This window comes from Uranotaenia lowii, chromosome 1, assembly GCF_029784155.1.
Source record: "Uranotaenia lowii strain MFRU-FL chromosome 1, ASM2978415v1, whole genome shotgun sequence".
In the NCBI taxonomy this organism is placed as follows: domain Eukaryota; kingdom Metazoa; phylum Arthropoda; class Insecta; order Diptera; family Culicidae; genus Uranotaenia; species Uranotaenia lowii.
The window spans coordinates 61,222,225-61,241,519 of record NC_073691.1 but is presented as its reverse complement, the minus strand read 5'-3'; the positions used below and the strand labels follow the sequence as shown (position 1 = coordinate 61,241,519).

Below are 19,295 nucleotides of genomic sequence, written 5' to 3'. Positions count from 1 at the left end.
TATCTCACCCGTCGCAGTGTATCAGTGAAACTAGGGCCCTTTGAATCGACCAAATTCAGCAAATACTCTGGTGTCCCCCAAGGCAGTAATCTGGGTCCTCTACTGTTCTCCATCTTCTTTAATGATGTTTTGCCATATTTTCCGGAAAAATGCCTGCTCGGGTAGATGACCTAAAATTGTTTCTGAAAATCAAAAATGCAAATGACTGCTACAGATTTCAAACATATGTACGTCGACATGTTTGCTAGCTGGTGTTAGCTCAACTATGTAATTCCAACTAATAGGACGTAGTTTCCGTGAGAAGGATACAATTGCGCACTTCGAGGTAATAGGTGAAGAAAAGTTATCTTTCCGCGATCATTATCCACATGTGATGAGCAAAGGCAATAAGAATCTTGGATTTATCAAAAGGATATCGAAAGATTTTAACGACCCGTATTGCCTTAGATTTGGGATACCATACATACTCGATCGAAAAATGAGCGTACTCTTCTTTTTGTGAAATTTTACGAAATGTACTCTTTTTTGGTGAAAGGAATTAAATAAAATTTTCTAATATAAACTAACTTATTTCTTCCGATACATGAAGATTGTATTGTTATGAATACAAGAGATCCAACTTTTTATGCATTCGTTGTACAATACTTCAGTTTTGCTTCTTTTGTTGAATGTTTCAAAGATGACTACGAATAGAAGAAATCACGAATACATTCACGATTTCAAACAGAATTTTTCGATCAAAATTAGCGCCTTATAGTATGCAATGAACTCCCGGACAGCAAATTGTAGGCAATATGCATAACTACAATTTGCTTAAAAGCATAGTGCACAAATTAAAAGCGCAAGAATCAGCAATAACGTTTTTTTTAAAAAAAAACGCCTCTGTGAAAAACTCTTTCAAAATGCATTTATCAAACTTTGAGTAATCCAACTTAAAATACTGTGCATTTGTCATGTAAGTCACATATCTTGCAACAAATTGGCGGTATTTGAATGACCTAAAACATCATGGTTTTTGAATAAATGGTGTAAGTCTTTATAATTTTGAAAAAAAAATCTCTATGTACTCTTTTTGACGTTGCAGGATATGGTAACCCTACCTTAGATCATTATACTTTGCACTTGTTAGATCATCTGTCGAAACAGGTATGGTTGTCTGGTTCTCATCAACTGCTCTTTGGATAAATAGAATCGAAGCTGTCCAAAAACGAAGTCCGCGCTGCGCCACCTGCTTTTGAGGAATTTTAAAGCAACTCCCAAAGCAGTAAAACGAGTTTGACTAAAAGAATCGTTTGAGCTCACATCAACAATTACCGAGAGTGAACCCTCACACAATCCTCTTCCTTTTTCCAAAAACATAATAAACTGTAAGTTGAGTCGCCTCGACGATTACGGCTCCTCCACAACAAAAGTGGAATGAATACACGACACAAAAAAAAACTTTATGAGATTAAAGCCTTAATAAGACTATTTGAATTAAAAAAAATAAGTTCAACAGTAATCGAGATAAGTGCTTTTGGATTGTTTCAGATCATCACACACACACGAACAGCCTTCTCGTCCATATCTATAGTTTCATTTCTTAAAATTCTCAAATTTACGATATAAAAATAAATAAAGCACAATGACACATAAAACAATTATAGAGTCCTTCGGTACTTTTACCATTCGAATTTAGTAGTTTTGTTTTCTTCTTCCGCCTGATCTTATCTGCTTGCAGTAGTTAACCACTTCTTTCGCTTGATTGTTTCTAATACCGGAGAAAAAAATATGGTGAGTAATTTATGGTTTTTCAATCTCTCATAAAATATCTTGTGTAGCATGACACTCTCTAATATCCAATCCGATGTTTGTAACATATTGCCATGAAATATCATTTCTTTGCACTGAAGTAGCGTGACTTTAAAAAAAGTTTTTTTCTGATGAAGCTAGCACGTGGTATTCTCTAGTTAAAATGTCGAAGTTCAGCTTGTGTAAGTGTTCCTGAATAGTTTGCTCGGAAGAGTCTGATTTTTAAAATGACTGCTTGCTAGTGGTAAAAATTGTGGTTTATTTTTTTCAATGATGACGATTACCGGAAGATAAAGGCCACTGTTTTTCTTAACTATTTCTTCGTGGTATTGTGTTTAATGAGTGATGTTTCCGAAGTGATTGTTTGATCTCTGAGTTCTGCTAATGGCTGTTGGTACGTGCTGTTTTAAGTAGCTGTGTGCGCTTCTAAATCTTATCACAAGGACGACACATGGGCGTGGTTGTCTAGCAAATGGTGTTTTGCTTGTTTGTCTACTGATTTTAAATATCATGTCTTAAATTTGTTTCGACACTAAATATTACTGGCTACCCAAAGAAAAACTTGCACACCGGCCGTTGGCAAGCAGAAATTAAAAACAAAACAAAAATATGGCTACGTAAAAGCATGAATCTATGATTGAATCCATTACTGAATGCATTTTTTAGTTTTTTGCAAACTTTTCAAAAAATCTGTAATGCGTGATTTTTTGAAGCGTTAGCAAAATTTAATCCTTTAAATATTCCCTCGCCGTTTGTCTTGGGAAATCGATCGATGTATATGAGTGTGGTAGCGTATGTGATTTCGAAATTCTCGTGTGATTGCTCTCAGCGGTCATTCCCAAAATGTCCGTCCCTCCATCCCTTAATGATGCCCGATCGGGATCATGGTTTCGCCAGCGGTCAAAGCTTGCAGCGGCAGGGGAGCATCCACAGTCAGGACACCATCCTTGCTAAGTGACGATTTGATCAGCTCCGGGTTGCAGCCCTTCGGAAGCAGGAACTCCCGGTTGTACTCCCTGTACACGGACTTGGTGTCGGACTTTTCCTCGTGCTTGGCGTGAACCTAAAATAGAAGGTAAAAAAAATTTGTAATGGTTGACCGAAGAAGATTCGAAACTTTTAGATATCATACCAACAGCTTGTTGTCCACTGTTTTGACCATGATCTCCTCTGGGGCATACTGGCTAACATCGAATCGGAGCTTCAGCACCTTGTTGTCACCATCCTCCTGTTAGTAAAATTATATAAATAAAGTCAAAAATTTGAAATATGAACCTGGGTGTTGTAAATTAAATGTTCAATCCAAATTTTTAATCTTTAAAATAAAATTAAAAATTTGGTTTAGAATCCAAATTTTGAATCCTTAAATTTGAATTTAAAAATTAGATTAGAAATTCAACTATAAATTGAGTCTAAATGCTGAATCTATTATTTGCATTTGAAACCAGAATCTGAAAAATCTGAATCTGAAATCTGAATCTGAAATCTGAATCTGAAATCTGAATCTGAAATCTGAATCTGAAATCTGAATCTGAAATCTGAATCTGAAATCTGAATCTGAAATCTGAATCTGAAATCTGAATCTGAAATCTGAATCTGAAATCTGAATCTGAAATCTGAATCTGAAATCTGAATCTGAAAACTGAATCTGAAATCTGAATCTGAAATCTGAATCTGAAATCTGAAATCTGTATCTGAAATCTGAATCTGGAATCTGAAATCTGAAATCTGAAATCTGAAATCTGAAATCTGAATCTGAAATCTGAATCTGAATCTGAAATCTGAAATCTGAATCTGAAATCTGAATCTGAATCTGAAATCTGAAATCTGAAATCTGAATCTGAAATCTGGAATCTGAATCTGATATATGAATCTGAAATCTGAATCTGAAATATGAATCTGAATCTGAAATCTGAATCTGAAATCTGAATCTGAAATCTGAATCTGAAATCTGAATCTGAAATCTGAATCTGAAATCTGAAATCTGAATCTGAAATCTGAATCTGAAATCTGAATCTGAAATCTGAATCTGAAATCTGAATCTGAAATCTGAATCTGAAATCTGAATCTGAAATCTGAATCTGAAATCTGAATCTGAAATCTGAATCTGAAATCTGAATCTGAAATCTGAATCTGAAATCTGAATCTGAAATCTGAATCTGAAATCTGAATCTGAAATCTGAATCTGAAATCTGAATCTGAAATCTGAATCTGAAATCTGGATCTGAAATCTGCTGAATCTGAAATCTGAATCTGAAATCTGAATCTGAAATTTTAATCTGAAATCTGAACCTGAAATTTGAATCTGAAATCTGAATCTGAAATCTGAATCAGAAATCTGAGTCTGAAATCTGAATCTGAAATCTTAAATCTGAATCTGAAATCTGAAATCTGAATCTGGAATCTGAATCTGAAATCTGAATCTGAAATCTGAATCTGAAATCTGAAATCTGAATCTGAAATCTGAATCTGAAATCTGAATCTGAAATCTGAATCTGAAATCTGAATCTGAAATCTGAAATTTGGAATATAAATTCTGAATCGATTAACTGGAATCTGAAATTTGAAATATGGAATTTCAATCTGTTAATTGAAATCTGAATCTGAAACCCGAATCTGAAATCTGAATCTGAAATCTGAACCTGAATTTTGAATCTGTAATTTGAATTTGAAATCTGAATCCAAAATCTGAATCTGAAATCTGATTCTGAAATCTGAATCTGAAATCTGAATCTGAAATCTGAATCTGAAATCTGAATCTGAAATCTGAATCTGAAATCTGAAATCTGAATCTGAAATCTGAATCTGGAATCTGGAATCTGAAATCTGAAATCTGAATCTGAAATCTGAATCTGAATTCTGAATCTGAATCTGAAATCTGTATCAGAAATCTGAATCTGAAAACTGAATCTGAAATCTGAATCTGAAATCTGAATCTAAAATCTGAATCTGAAATCTGAATCTGAATCTGAAACCGAATCTGAAATTTGGATTATAGATTCTGAATCTATTAACAGAATTCTGAATCTGAAATTTGAAATATGGAATTTCAATCTGTTAATTGAAATCTAAATCTGAATCTAGATCTGAAACCTGAATCTCTGAAATCTGAATCTGGTTTTGAAATCTGAATCTGAGATTTTAAACTGATTCTGTATTCTGAATATCGAATCCGAATCTTGAATCTGGATCTTGACTCTGAGTCTGCAATATAAAATCAGATCTAAATCCTGATCCTGAATTTCTTGATTCTTATCTGATTCTTAAATTTGCGTCTGTAATCTGAATGTTGAATAGTATTTTTGATTCTGAATCTTTAATCTGAATCTTAATTTCGAGTTTTGAATCTCAATCTTCTATCTGAACTATAAATTTGAATATGCAACTGACAGTGTTCGGCATCGCTAACTGAAAAAGTAGCGCCGCTAATTAAATCGCTAACTCATTCAAAGTTAGCGATCGCTAATTAAATACGCTAAATGTGCTGGAAAAGTTATCGCTTCAAGCTTGAAGCGCTAATCGCTAATCGCTAACTGTGGATCTACAGTAAAGTTAATTCAAAAACCATTTTTTTTTGTTTGACCTCATGTTGTGTGGATTTACAGTACCTTTTTATTTTATTTTTTTAACATGATATGAAAATTTTCAAAACCTTTGAAAGTATTCTACTTTTGTGAAGGTTGCGAAAATTAGTGCTAAAAAGAAGAAAAAAAAGTTAATCTGTGAAGCGTGGCGGTGGTGCAAGGTTGCCGATTTCACAGAACACAGAATTTTGAAATATTCACAGATTTCACAGAATTTTTGAATTTTTGATGAAAATCTGAAATATTTTTTTTTTTTTTTGGTCAGTATAAAATTAAGATTTTTCTCCTTGAATTAGAAAAGTATGATAATGTTGATAATGTTAATTGATTTTTCCCAACTAAAATGTTAAAAAAAAACCTATTTATCATGAATTGTCAATAAAATTAAAGAAAATAGCATCACAGAGAACCATCACAGAACTTTTTGATAAAATCACAGAAATTCAGATTTTTTTTTCTCAAAAACATTGAATTTTTTTTCGGCAACCTTGCGGTGGTGTGAGATGACCCAAAAATCCCTCTTTCGCTGACTACAATACGCACTCCTCCACTGAGACCATTCGAAGGCCAATTGGAGTCAGAATGATACCCAATGTCACCTGCCACAGCCCGTGGTGTAGAGGATACTTTTAAAGTCTCCTGAGCCAACGGTCATGAGATCGAATCCCGATCACGGCATACATAGTAAACTTCCTGTGGGTTGGTGGTTTAAACTTTTGTAAGGTGCTAGCCATCATATTCTCGAATGATGTACACTTAGAGTTAAATTAAAAAAATCTCCTCGAGGAAACAGTTTCATTGAGATCCTGTGTTTGTGTTCGTTTTGACCATGCTAATTGACAAAAAGTATATTTCTTTCAGTAATAATTCGTAAGATTGATACAAATATATGGGAGATAGCGGTCTACAATTAGCGGAACCACAAAATAGCGGAACTTTTTAATTCGCTAACTCATTCAAAATTTAGCGGCAAAATTAAAACGCTAACAAAAAGTTAGCGGACTAATTAGCGATTAGCGGATTAGCGCTTTTGTGCCGAACACTGGCAACTGAGAATCAACTTCGAATACAAAGTAGGCGGCCATAAACAATGTTTGTTTAAAAACGTGCTACTTTTCACACTTTTTTTCGGGAAAAAAAATTAACGCAAACACCCTAATCCCCGGGAATGAATAATGCGGACAATCGAGAATAAATTACCTGTATCAGTGGCGAGTTGATGTCCTGCACCTGTGTGTTGCTGTTGCTGCCGTGAAGTGCCGAGGCTGCGTTCGAGGTGGTGGTGCTAAAAGTACACGAAAATAGATGCGTTACTCGATGTTGTATACGACCCACTCGAGATATTTTGAATGAACTTCACCTGCCGAAAAATGGTTAGATGGATTGCTACGATTATTGTTAGTTGAAGAAAGCAGGTATTATTAACAAAAAATATAAGAGCTAAGTAAAGTTGAGATGAATTATTTGTACCGGTGATTAATGAGTGAAGGTGTTGATTGGCAACACATTTTTGTATTTACGAGTTACTTGGAATGTAGTTTGTGTAGGTAGATATGAATGGCTTCGGAAATATTTCTTGCGGGCAACTGGCCAAAAATGCAACAGAACCATGAAATAAGTTCGCTTATACTTGAGACGGACGCAAAGAAAAATCGTTAGTAAATGGCAATGCATGCTCGATGGGATAAGTCTAGACTAAGTGTTTAGAAGGTTCGATGGCGAAGAAGGCACAACATATGGTTTATAAAAACTTCAGCATTCCTGATGATTGGTTTCGAACAATAAGCAATTGACAATTATTTAAACGCCACTGACTTTACTTTCAATCCATCTAATAAAACAGCACGAAATGCAGTGCTCAATTACAGGATTTCTCCTAGACCCATATTATGAGAAATATTTATTTTTGTCATCGTCCCAACCTGACGCAGTAGGAGACACACAAAAAAATCACTGACATTAAATAAATCCATTTGACACCGAAATTTAAACGAACAGAAATAAACATAAGGTGAGTGAGGACGTTTGCGAAAACAAGGAGATTGAAATATTTATGTTTGTTATGATGCCCTGTTTGATCTCATGCAACGAGCCAGTGAATGCCCGAGTGCGACAACTGATTCACCTTTGCGATGAGACTTCAACGTGATTGAAATTTAAAAAAAGTGGCATGCTAAAAGGAGAAAAAACAATAAAAGGACCTAGGTATTCGAAGGTTCATAAGATCCTTCAGGGTGACACAATCCCTCTTGATAAAACCATGTTAAGATTTAGCAATTTTTTTAAAGCATTTATCTTAGGGTTGCCAGATTGCCCGGTTTTATCCCGGTTTGCCCGGATATTTAACAGAAAATTTGACAAAAGTCTGGCCCGACCCGGTTGCCCGGATTCCAGTTAAAAATGCCCGGATTTTGCCAGGATATTTTCACATTATTTGCCAAAACAAACAAAAAAAACAAATTTTTTTGCTAAATTTTTTATTTATGCGTCTTAAATGAAATTTTTTGAGCAAGTTTAATAAAAATAACCATGAGAAGTTTTTTTCGGAAAGCGTGAAATACGATTTGAAAACTGCTGATGAAAAAGACATTTTTTTGATGTTTTTTCCTGGATTTGTGTTGAGTAATTTCTGGACTTCGTCCAAATTTGCCCGGTTTGTGCCCGGATTTTTGGTCGATATTCAGGAATCAAATGCCCGGATTTTGCCTGGTTTTTAGATAAAAAAATAGCCCGGATTGTCCAGCCCGGGTACGTGCTGAAAAAATTCTGGCAACCTTAATTTATGTAACGCTCATCAACATAGTACCATTTTATGTTGATGAGCGTTAGATAAATGTTAGTTTTTTATGAGTTTTTTGAAGACAATCTTGAAAATTTTTGAACACCGTGCTCATTCCGGATGACGATTAAACAGCTGATTTTTGCTGGGTGTTGTTGTTTACAGTTTAACTTAATACTCTGTGTATCGTGAACTCCACTAATTTTTGTGAACATGAGAAGTATTTTCCCCGGAAAAGCACGAAAATATCATGCACAAATGGTGCACTATCCCCCCAGCATACATGACATCGTATCAGAAATGATAACGTAAGTCGTTTACAATGGTGCTGCGAATCGCAATTCCAACTGCATAGTGAAGAGATCGTATAAAATGTCGTCTGAAGTCAGTTTCAATCGGAAATCATAGGAAGTCCGCCATGTTTGTAAATTGTAATTTTAATTACAACTGTTTCTATATTCAGTGACGATAACCTTTTTGTAAAATTACATGATATCAGGTCTAGGAGATTTCTGTGGGTAGAAAAAAATGAAATGAATAAACACTATTTGAGCTAACAATGAGTTAAAAACTAATCAAACAAAACAAAGTATTGAAGGTAATTTAAAATAATGAACCAATTGAATAAAAAAAAGATTATTGCAGCTAGAGTTTATATGTGGTTTTGAATGTGTCATATGGGGGCTTTTCCTCGACAGAGATAGGTTTAGCATTCCAGAGCGACGCCCCAAACACAAGCACGCTTTTCCTTCCTGATGTACCATGCCTCGGAATGATGAAACATTGGGTTCTCTCTTGACGTCCTCTTTGCAAATGTTGGATAACATATCTTGGAAGAATGTTGTGATAAACTTGTCACATAAAACAGCATATTCGCAGTTGATAGTTAGAGTCCAGCTTGTGACCAAGCATGGATTTCAGAACGCGTTGAGTCGAGTCTCTGCCCCGGAGGTGAAAACAAACCGTACAGCTTACTTAAAACACATATTTAGTCGTTTCTGGAGAGCGGCTGTTTATCCCGGATAATAAATAATTTCGCAGTCAGCAAAGGAACTATCGCGGATTGAACTAATTTGAGGCGAGTAGTTCGAGATAGTACGGAAGAGAAACGACCAATGCTACAAGGTTCTTAGAGTACCGAAAACCTTTGCTACGACGTCATTCACTTGCTGGGTCCATGAGCGGTTGACGTCCATGTAAATTCCAAGGTTCTTGACTGAGGTTGAAAGTGGTACAACTTCTCCTCTAAAAAACAAATACCACGTTCGGCACAATAGTTCCGGTTTTACTAAACACATTAGCTTGGGTCTTTTTCGGGTTAGGTACGAGACAGTTGTTATTGTACCATTCCATGATTTTTGTCAGATCTTGATTAACATGCTCGATGAAGTGGTCTACTTCGCTAACAGAGCCAGAGATGTACAGCTGTAAATCATCAACGTAGAGATGGTATTGGCATTTTATCAGAGCGTTCAGCAGACTATTAATGTACAGGCGGAAAAGAAGCGCACTCAGACAAGAACCCTGTGGAGTGCCATCGATGAGATCCCGTTCAGTTGATAGGCTCGTACCCAGTTGTAAAATTTGTGAACGACTGCTCAGAAAGGATGGTATAAGGTCTGAAGCTTTGCTTGTAAGGAAAGTTTTATAACTTACTTCTTAGTAGGCGCCGCTGTTCTTAGGTTGACGCAATTGAATACCAAAGAGAAGTCTACAAGCACCATGACTGTACAATAGACTGCCCCAAATTTGTATGGGAAATTCAAAACCTGTGAAATGTTATGCGCTGCAGGTTAAAATTGATCCTTGGCCTAATACAAGATCTCATGCCAAATTTGGGCCAGATCGGATCACGTTTAGGGGTCGCTCAACGAGCCTGAAGTTTGTATGGGATTTTGAGACATTTTGTTCGGGAGAAACATGAAAAACCAGTTTTTCATCAATAACTTTGGTTCCCGTCGGCCGATTTCTTTCAAAAACGGGTTTTCTTAAAGCCTAAATTATGAAAAATATTTCATCCGAAGACTGCATTTCAATTAGAGTTTAGATAAGAAAGTTATAAGTCTTCAAAAATGGGTTAACTTTTTTAAGGATGGTATTCATCACTGAGTCGAGGCGGTCGAACATATTGACGCCTCATTAACAGTGCTGAATACCACCGTTAAAAAAGTTATCCCATTTTTGAAGCCTTATAACTTTTTTATCTTAACTTTTATCGAAATGCAGTCTTCGCATGAAATATTTTTCATAATTTAGGCTTTAAGAAAACCCGTTTTTGAAAGAAATCGGCCGACGGGAACCAAAGTTATTGATGAAAAACTGGTTTTTCATGTTTCTTCCGAACAAAATGTCTCAAAATCCCATACAAACTTCAGGCTCGTTGAGCGACCCCTAAACGTGATCCGATCTGGCCCAAATTTGGCATGAGATCTTGTACTAGGCCAAGGATCAATTTTAGCCTGCAGCGTATAACTTTTTCAAAAGTCGGGTCATTTGGGGCACTCTACTGTACAATCACTTTTATCAAGACCGCTATAAATGGCATGGGTAATCTTTGCGAGTGCGGTAGCGGTGCTGATTTTTTTCTGAATCCAGACTGATACTCAGCAAGAACGGGAGGTGTGGAACAGCCAAGATATTCAGTGATCTGGGAAAGCATGACTTTTTCGAATATTTTTGATTTTGCCGGTAACACACTGATAGGCCGATAGTCTTTGGGTTGCGCAGGAGCAGAAATCTTAGGGATAGGATTAATAAAAGCATTTTTCCAGATATCGAAAAATAATTTAGTTTCGACTATGGAGTTTAAAAGTTCAAAAAGGATGGGAAACACAAAAGGACACAGGAGTTTTACAAACGAAATAGGAATCTCGTCAGTACTTGTAGCGTTAGAATGTATGTCGTATGTTTTGCGACTGATTTCACCAGCATTAGTGTGATGAAAGCTAAAAGTTGGTCTGCGACTAACGTTGTTTTTTACCGGTGTTGGACGATAAGTACTGATAGGTAGTAGCATCTGTCGGTGACCTTCAGAGAAGAATTGTAAATTTGTAAATTTTGAAATGATTTTGCTCTCGCGGTGGCTTTAAGTGAGAAAATCATCGTCATGTTCTCTCTGCAACGAGCAGAGTATCTAGATGGCAAAAAACCAGATGGGAATTGAGTAATATTGACCAATGAGAGAACTGGAAAATATTGTCGCTGGCAACCATTTGAAGGATCTATGAGAGCAAAACCATGAGCTCTCTCGTATTCTTCCGATAGGTATGAATAAGGTGGCGGATAGCGCCCAATTGGTGTAGTTTTCGTCGCCTAAGAAATAAATGGAATTCATGTATGTATATTGCCTCCACTTTGGAAGGTGAATGGTGTTTTTTTCAACTCTAATACGATCTTTCTATAATGTATATAGAACATATGTACATCAAAACAGCACAAGAATATATGTAGCTACTAAAATAATACATTTCGCTGAATGGACGACAATGGAAGAAGTAATCATTGGAGCGGTCTGAAATTAAATTCAGAAGTATGGAGAGAAAAGCATCTTCGTGGTTTTAAAAAAATAAGGGCGGTCCGGTCCGGTGGACAAAACTTTGTACCGGAAAGTCATGTTTGCTAACGCTCGTAAGAAAACTGACTCAGTTCAGGATGTGTCCAAAAATGTAGATCCCCTATCAGCACGGTCCATCGTGCCAAGATTAGATTGGGTCTTAAGACATATCAGTATCGATTTTTGAAAAGGCTAATACGTACTCTATTTTGAAAAAACGCATTTGAAGTTTCAAAAAAATACAATTAATTCGCTATTTCACTGTATCTTATCAGTTTTCTAACTAAGTGCATAAACTCCTTAAAAATACGCATAATTTCATTCCGCAATATGTGAATACAAGTTTTCCGTAATTGTTACGTGAAGAAAGAATAAATTGGTTTTTTGGCCCTTTTGTTTTCTCATTTAGTCTATTCGCCAAAATGCGAGCACCCTTTAGAAATCCAGAATGACTGTTAGCCTTTTGGATCACTTACGACAGAAGCAATATTTCGGCCAATTTTGCAAAGCACCTAAAAGTAATCTTACTGATCATATTTGCACATTTTAACACATAACCATTCTAAAATCCATTTTATTCCTTTTTGTACGCGCGATGAAATTTGGAGGGGGAAAATCCTCGCCAGATGAAAATATACAAAAATTACTTTTCGCCCCGGAATGAAGGATTCGTGATTGCCTTTTTTTTTAAAATCAAATTCAAATACACTGGAATATTTTTAGATGTAAAATAGAAAATTTAATACGTTTATGCTAGTAACTGGATTTGTTTACAGATGGCGCATACGCCCTTTTCAAAAATCGATACCGATATAAGAAGCAGAACAAGCCGAAGCCGAGTCAAAAACAAGCTACTTCTATCATTCCAAGAGCTCGTAAATTATATAGCCTAGTCCACACCAAGGTCTTTAGATACACTAGGTTCTCCGACTTTCACAGTAAGTAGGCGAGGAGTGAGCAGGGCTCTCAATGAGTTTGTTTATTTTTTGCTCAGCTTTTCTGTGGTTGGTTGGTAAACAAAGTTCATGAGTTCCGCATAGTTGCATAGCCTACATAGCCAAAATGGCTGAGTCGGGAATTCGATATTCGGTAACACCTCCTGTATATATACACACCTTGGTCCACACTAGGCAACATGAACTGCGATTTTTGTTATGAGACGAAATTTGTTATCTGTTGTTGTTGTTGGAAACCTGAGACGGTCTCAGTGTCTCCCGAAGAAAATGGGAGACCCTGCGACCGTCTCGAGACGAACCGTCTCCTAGTGGGGACTAGGCTTATGAAACCCTAAATAATACCGTATGTGTTTTCTCCTCTCGATCAGTGATCCACCGTACCCGACAAAAACACCAGTGTATTGCTACCTCACTCACTCACACGCTCTCTCGCAACACTGACAAAATTTTCGGGGCACTACCGCCCGATGGCAGTGCAACACCAGGTCAAAACCAGTGCAACACCGTCCGAATAAATAAACAGTTTGACAGCACCTAGTGGTGCACCAGTGCAACACTAGTGCATAAACAAATTCAAACTCGGCATAAACAAATACGGTATAAATAAAATCCAATTGAGCTGTAATTTTGTACAGGGCTGTATTTTGCGCCAATCTACAAAATGTATATGGTCAATTTTCAAAATTCGATCATGACATTTTTCCCATACATCCATTTCCTCCCTAATGTACATATTGCAGGTTGGCCTAAAAAATTGACCTGTAAAAAATTTCAGCTCAATCGGACTTGATTTTGGGTGTGGTGCCTCAAAGCGCTCTAAGTTTCGATGTTTTTACTCTAGTGAACTATGCTAGTGAACGGTAGACAATGTGCAACTCGAGACCCCATACACCCAACCTTCGGGTAGTGGTCATATCTCCATGTCAGGAGCGGCGTGCGGAGTGCAACAACATCTTGGTGGTGTTGGGGACCCAAAACAGCAACATCACGACGGTCCTCCTGCGAGATAGTGGGGTTAGCTGCAGGCCTTGCGAGCCCGTGACTACAAAAAACATAAGCAACGAACACGAACACGAACAAGGAAATTGGGAATATCGAAATTTCAAGTTCGACTTTTTGGGCTTCAAACGACATGTCAACATGACAGGAAGTTTTCAACAAATTGAAATTTTTTTGAAGTTTCGATTAAGTTGGTTTGGTGCAACGGGAAATGAAGCCGGATAAGCTGTGATTTGGCAGATGGATTTGTGCTGCTCAGGTTTCCAGTTCCCTGATCTATTGTCAAGCTTCAAATCAGGCGCCTTGGACCTCCGGACTAAAGACTGCACTAAAGATGAAGGAGGTATAGATGAAGGGATTTAACAGTTCGTGGACCGGGACTCAAAGCTAAGTACCATTTTTTATCTTTACATTGTCATCACATTTATTGTATTCTAACGGAACGCCCGTAAATAGGTTTTTGTATCGAAGATTTCGTAAATCGTTTATTTTAAGAGGATGTTTAATCATTTTCAAAAACTTTTACATGAAAATCTGCTGAGAAATTGTTCGTTTACGATTAACGATCAAAAGCTTAATCACTTTCATGTTTCTTCGACCAAAAAAACCAAACGTAGTTTACAACTTTCGAATAAAGCCGGAACGAATTTAAATTTCTGCTTTTGTCAACCTCCCCCCTTCCTTCCGAAAATCCAGAAGGGGGAAATAAATAAGTTTCAAGGTATTTTCTTGTAAAATTTGACAATTTTTTCGAATATTCAAACAACTGGAAGAGCGAAAGTTTTTTGTTTTTTTCTCCTGCCGAAATACCTGAAATTTTTTTCATGATTTATGATTTGTGATAAAATATGAAAAATTAAATGATCCTGTAAAGTTTAGTGCACATTAGGAGCAACCTGCCATCCATCAGTTTTAAAAACGATCACGATATGTAAAAATGAAAGGAGAAATTAAAAGAGGATGCTTCGTACTCTCAGCATTTAGAAAATCTATCAAAAGCTTAAAAGCTAAAAGCTGCGAAAAATTAATCAGGAGCTAATATCTTTCAATATTTTCACACTTTAATATTTATCGGTTGATGAACAGTTCGTTTCTCCTCGCGTTACGTTTCGGGCACGTGATTTTCTTTCTAAAATGCTGCTCTAAAATGTTAGTTTATAATTTTGATGTCTGACAATTAGTGAAAAGAGGTAATGAATGTTATTTGAGAAAAGACTAGCTATTTCAGTAGGTGGTGGATGGAAAATATAAAAAAGTTTATTAATTTTCCACCTATCCATTGCGGTTACTGGAACGTTTTTTTTAAAGAATTCGTTAAAATATTTGAATCGATTTTGACTGTTTTATTTAAGAACCAAGCTTGTTTAGTTTAAGAAAAGATTATCCGGAAAACATTCAAAACTCTGCATTATGAATTAAGTTTCATTTAAAATTTCAGTTATTTTTTTTTGATACACTCAAAAGCTTTAATTTTCCAGGAAGTCTTCAATCAGTTAGTCATGAAGTCTTAAATAGTTATTATTCAACTTTATTTAAATTTTTAACATTGAAACTGACAAATAAGTAAGAAACTAGTGAGCAGATAATAATTTCAGAATTTTAGTTTTCTTTCAAATCGGTCAAAGAAATAAGACTTTCAGAAAGACATTTATTACTAGCTTACAGTTTTATTAATTGAAAATGTATTCCGAATGTGAGCTTATTAACAAAAAAAAGTTAACGAGTCCTGACATGAACTATCCTTTTAATTTTTGTTTGCCAGAACCTTTTTTGGTTCAAGATAGTATCAACAAGAGTTTCAATAGAAATAATCTTCAGGAGTTTCAATAGAAAATAAAGGCTACTGAAGTATATGAAGCATGCTGAAATCACCATTGTTGATTATAATATATTTGCCACTAGCATGTTATTCACCGAAAATAAAATAGAAAGTTAGTTTAAATATCGTAAAGAATGTGATCAACCCATTATTATTTCGAAACTCAAATCTTCTACAATTTGACGATCAACTTAATTTTATCAAAAAATGTTTCGGGTTTTAGTGAAAACTAAATTTGGTTTGAGGCAGGGAGTTAATTATGCGAAAACTTGTTATGGTAGCTCCTCTGATATCTAATAAAATTTTATTTATGTAGTTATTCAAAAATTATCTGAATTGAAGAGTTTCAATACGAAATCACAGGAGCTTAAGACAATAGAATTTTAACCCAGATTGCATAACACTAGTCAAAAGTGTATCCTGATCAAATCCTTTTACCCAATCCACACAAAAAATTGTTTTGCTAGGATGCAGAGGTGACCTCGGTCCTAAAGTGTGAATTATTATTCTTTCAATCCCTTTTCTCTAATTTCCTTCTATCCATTGACTACTAGGACGTGGCCGGCGCCGTTATTGATGTATATAAAGAGAGAGCATCAGTTTTGTTCATTGTGAATGTGCTGGCAATCCCAGATACCATTCATTTGACCTCTGGACAAAATTGATGGCCTCGGTCAATCACGGAGTAGCAACCATTGGCGATGTGGAATTAGTTCTACTGAGCCGCGCCTGCGATCATGGAATTTGAAATGCGTTTGCTTTAATATCGATAAAATACATTAAAAGATTCACGAAGCTTATAAAGAACTACTGATTGAGATTATATTGCATGTTGCATTTCAAGCTCAATGATTTAAGGTGGATGTGGGTAGTCAATCAAGCTAAGCTAAGCTAAGCTAAACGACATGTCAACATGACATTTCAATATAAGACATGATGCATCTCAAATATACACTCAGAAAAATACTATTATGTATGCCATAAGATTCTCTTATGAAGTGGCGCCATAAGAAAAATTAATGAAATTCATAAGATTGTCTTATGACGCGAATGAATTCTGAAGATGAACGCCTACTTCAATGAGAGGTTGTTGCTTTTCATAAGAGATTCTTATGGAAACAGTAAATCACTTTCTAATAAGAAAATTTCTCGATATTTCATGCTGAAAACATTCACTTTATTGTTAGCCAAATTTGTTTAAAATTAAATTCTTCATGGTCACCATCAGCAGCGCATCAACAGACGGCTCCATCAAAGTTTTTTTTGCCGCATCTTAATCTTCGACCTTTCGTTTTTTGCCGATCAGCTTGCTGAAAAGTAAACAAATAATGTATTTTAGTTTACAAATATATTCAACGTTCACACCAAAAACATCAAATCGAACTTACCATTCCGGAGATAACAATATCATTTAACATTGAAGGAAAACTATAATAACTATGAACTGGCGATTGCTTCGTACTGCACTCAAAAAAATACTATTATGTATGCCATAAGATTCTCTTATGAAGTGGCGCCATAAGAAAAATTAATGAAATTCATAAGATTGTCTTATGACGCGAATGAATTCTGAAGATGAACGCCTACTTCAATGAGAGGTTGTTGCTTTTCATAAGAGATTCTTATGGAAACAGTAAATCACTTTCTAATAAGAAAAATTCTCGATATTTCGTGCTGAAAACATTCACTTTATTGTTTGCCAAATTCGTTTAAAATTAAATCCTGCATTGTCACCATCAACAGACGGCTCCATCAAAGTTTTTTTTTGCCGCATCTAAACCTTCGACCTTTCGTTTATTGCCGATCAGCTTGCTGAAAAGTAAACAAATAATGTATTTTAGTTTACTAATATATTCAACGTTCACACCAAAAACATCAAATCGAACTTACCATTCCGGGGATAACAATAACATTTAACATTAAAGGAAAACTATAATAACTATGAACTGGCGATTGCTTCGTACTGTTAGAATATGAAAAAAAAACTGATGCTATGAATGAATGTGTTCATCATTTTTTCACAATGCCGTTTCTTCTATTTTTCATAAGAACATCGTATGAAAATTGAAAGAATTTCATAAGACTCTTATGAAAAATTAGTTTGGACGCAAAAAAGTGGTTCATAAGATGTATCTTATGAAATTTATAATAAGATTTCCTCTGAGTGTGTTAGATGATGAAAAAAAAACTGATGCTATGAATGAATGTGTTCATCATTTTTTCACAATGCCGTTTCTTCTATTTTTCATAAGAACATCGTATGACAATTGAAAGAATTTCATAAGACTCTTATGAATAATTAGTTTGGACGCAAAAAAGTGGTTCATAAGATGTATCTTATGAAATTTATAATAAGATTTCCTCTGAGTGTATTTATTTCACTGAGGTGGTCCAGTCATTTTTCAATAGGGTGGTTCTAAAAATAATTCAAAATCAAATTTCGTGAGATAGTAGATAATTGGTCTAATTTAACACCACTGCACGACCATTCAACAAAATGTGAACCAAAAGTGATGACTGAAAAAAACCCTCATATGTACAATCGAATCACGTCATCATCGTCGCGACATGCTAATTGGCAGATTCTATCGATCGATTAAATGTTTTCAATTTTGCCGTTATTGTACGGGTGGCGGACACTTGCCAATATTCAGTGTATCTTTTGCGGATACCTACTGAAGTAATGCTCACTGACTGTGGATTCACAATGGCACAAGTTGACAAAGCCTGGCGCTTGAATGAAAATTTGATTATCCCAACAATCGTCACAACGGTACTGTCTAGCTAGATTAAATTGACTTATGTACGTGTACGTCACTATATTTGATTGAACATTCTAAAATAATGTTATTAGTGATTTTTTAGCAAATTTTAGAATTGTTTGAAGGCGTTCGAAGAATGTTATATCATTCGAAACAAAGCCGAACGACTGTTTAAATGTTTTCAATCTGGAACCGGGCCAAATGTTTGTTTATACCCGCAACTGAGCTCCGAGATTTAAAAGGCAGATCTGCCAAGAAGTTTTGTTTTTCGTTTTCATCTCGCTCAAAGTTACGCATCGAGACAAAAATACAGAACAAATCATTGTTAGGATTTCTAGTCTCATTCACCAATCACGCTGTAGCTTGACATTGCGATGAGCTGGTTTCATGACGCGACGACGACGCGATGGCGTCAGATCGATCGATGACATAAACCTCGAGAAGATTGAATCGAAAGACGACGCGGCGGAGTGCTTCAAACATTTTGTTCCATTGCTTTCGAGGGATGCAACCATATGGTTTGGTTATGGTAAGTATTATCTAAAAAAAACAGTGCGGGTGGTACATGCGTAGGTGACGTTTCGAATTAACTTGTTGGAGGAACTTTACTTCGATATCAGATATGAGTAGGTGCGGATGACATTTTTGGTCACTGGGCAAGGTAAGCGCGTCCGCGTGCTAAGCCATGTGTGGGTCTGTAACGAACTGGAACCGTTTCAGTTTGACCATTTTGGTTCGTAGGTTCATAATAAGGTCGTTAAACGAGGTAGCACGATGAGGTCATCAATTAGGTTTTGCGTGCCACTGAAATCGAGCCGGGCGATGTTGGTGGGCGACAAAGAAATGGTTCCTTGGAAGGACCGGCTTCAATCTTTCCAGGGTTGCAGAAAGACACACTTTTTTTTCGATTATAGTCGTTTTACCATCTTTATGGCATTCGCGACTTATATCAACGTTGCAGTTGGCGGACAGTTATTGAAAAACTTATCCGGTACAACTGTGTTCGATGTTTACTCTTGGGCTCGAACTCACGGACATCGGCTCAGGAAGCA

General features: G+C 36.0%; 1 protein-coding gene across 1 annotated transcript; it reads right to left on the bottom strand.

The window, feature by feature from the left end:
• Positions 1–1,554: 1,554 nt before the first annotated feature.
• LOC129760491 (heat shock protein beta-1) lies at positions 1,555–18,674 on the bottom strand. The gene is made up of 4 exons (XM_055758137.1): positions 18,592–18,674; positions 6,576–6,729; positions 2,924–3,019; positions 1,555–2,854 (listed from the first exon to the last, which is right to left on the bottom strand). Exons 1-4 carry the CDS (start codon positions 18,672–18,674, stop codon positions 2,654–2,656), a joined length of 534 nt encoding a protein of 177 aa, XP_055614112.1. The 3' UTR covers positions 1,555–2,653.
• Between the last annotated feature and the right edge of the window lie 621 nt (positions 18,675–19,295).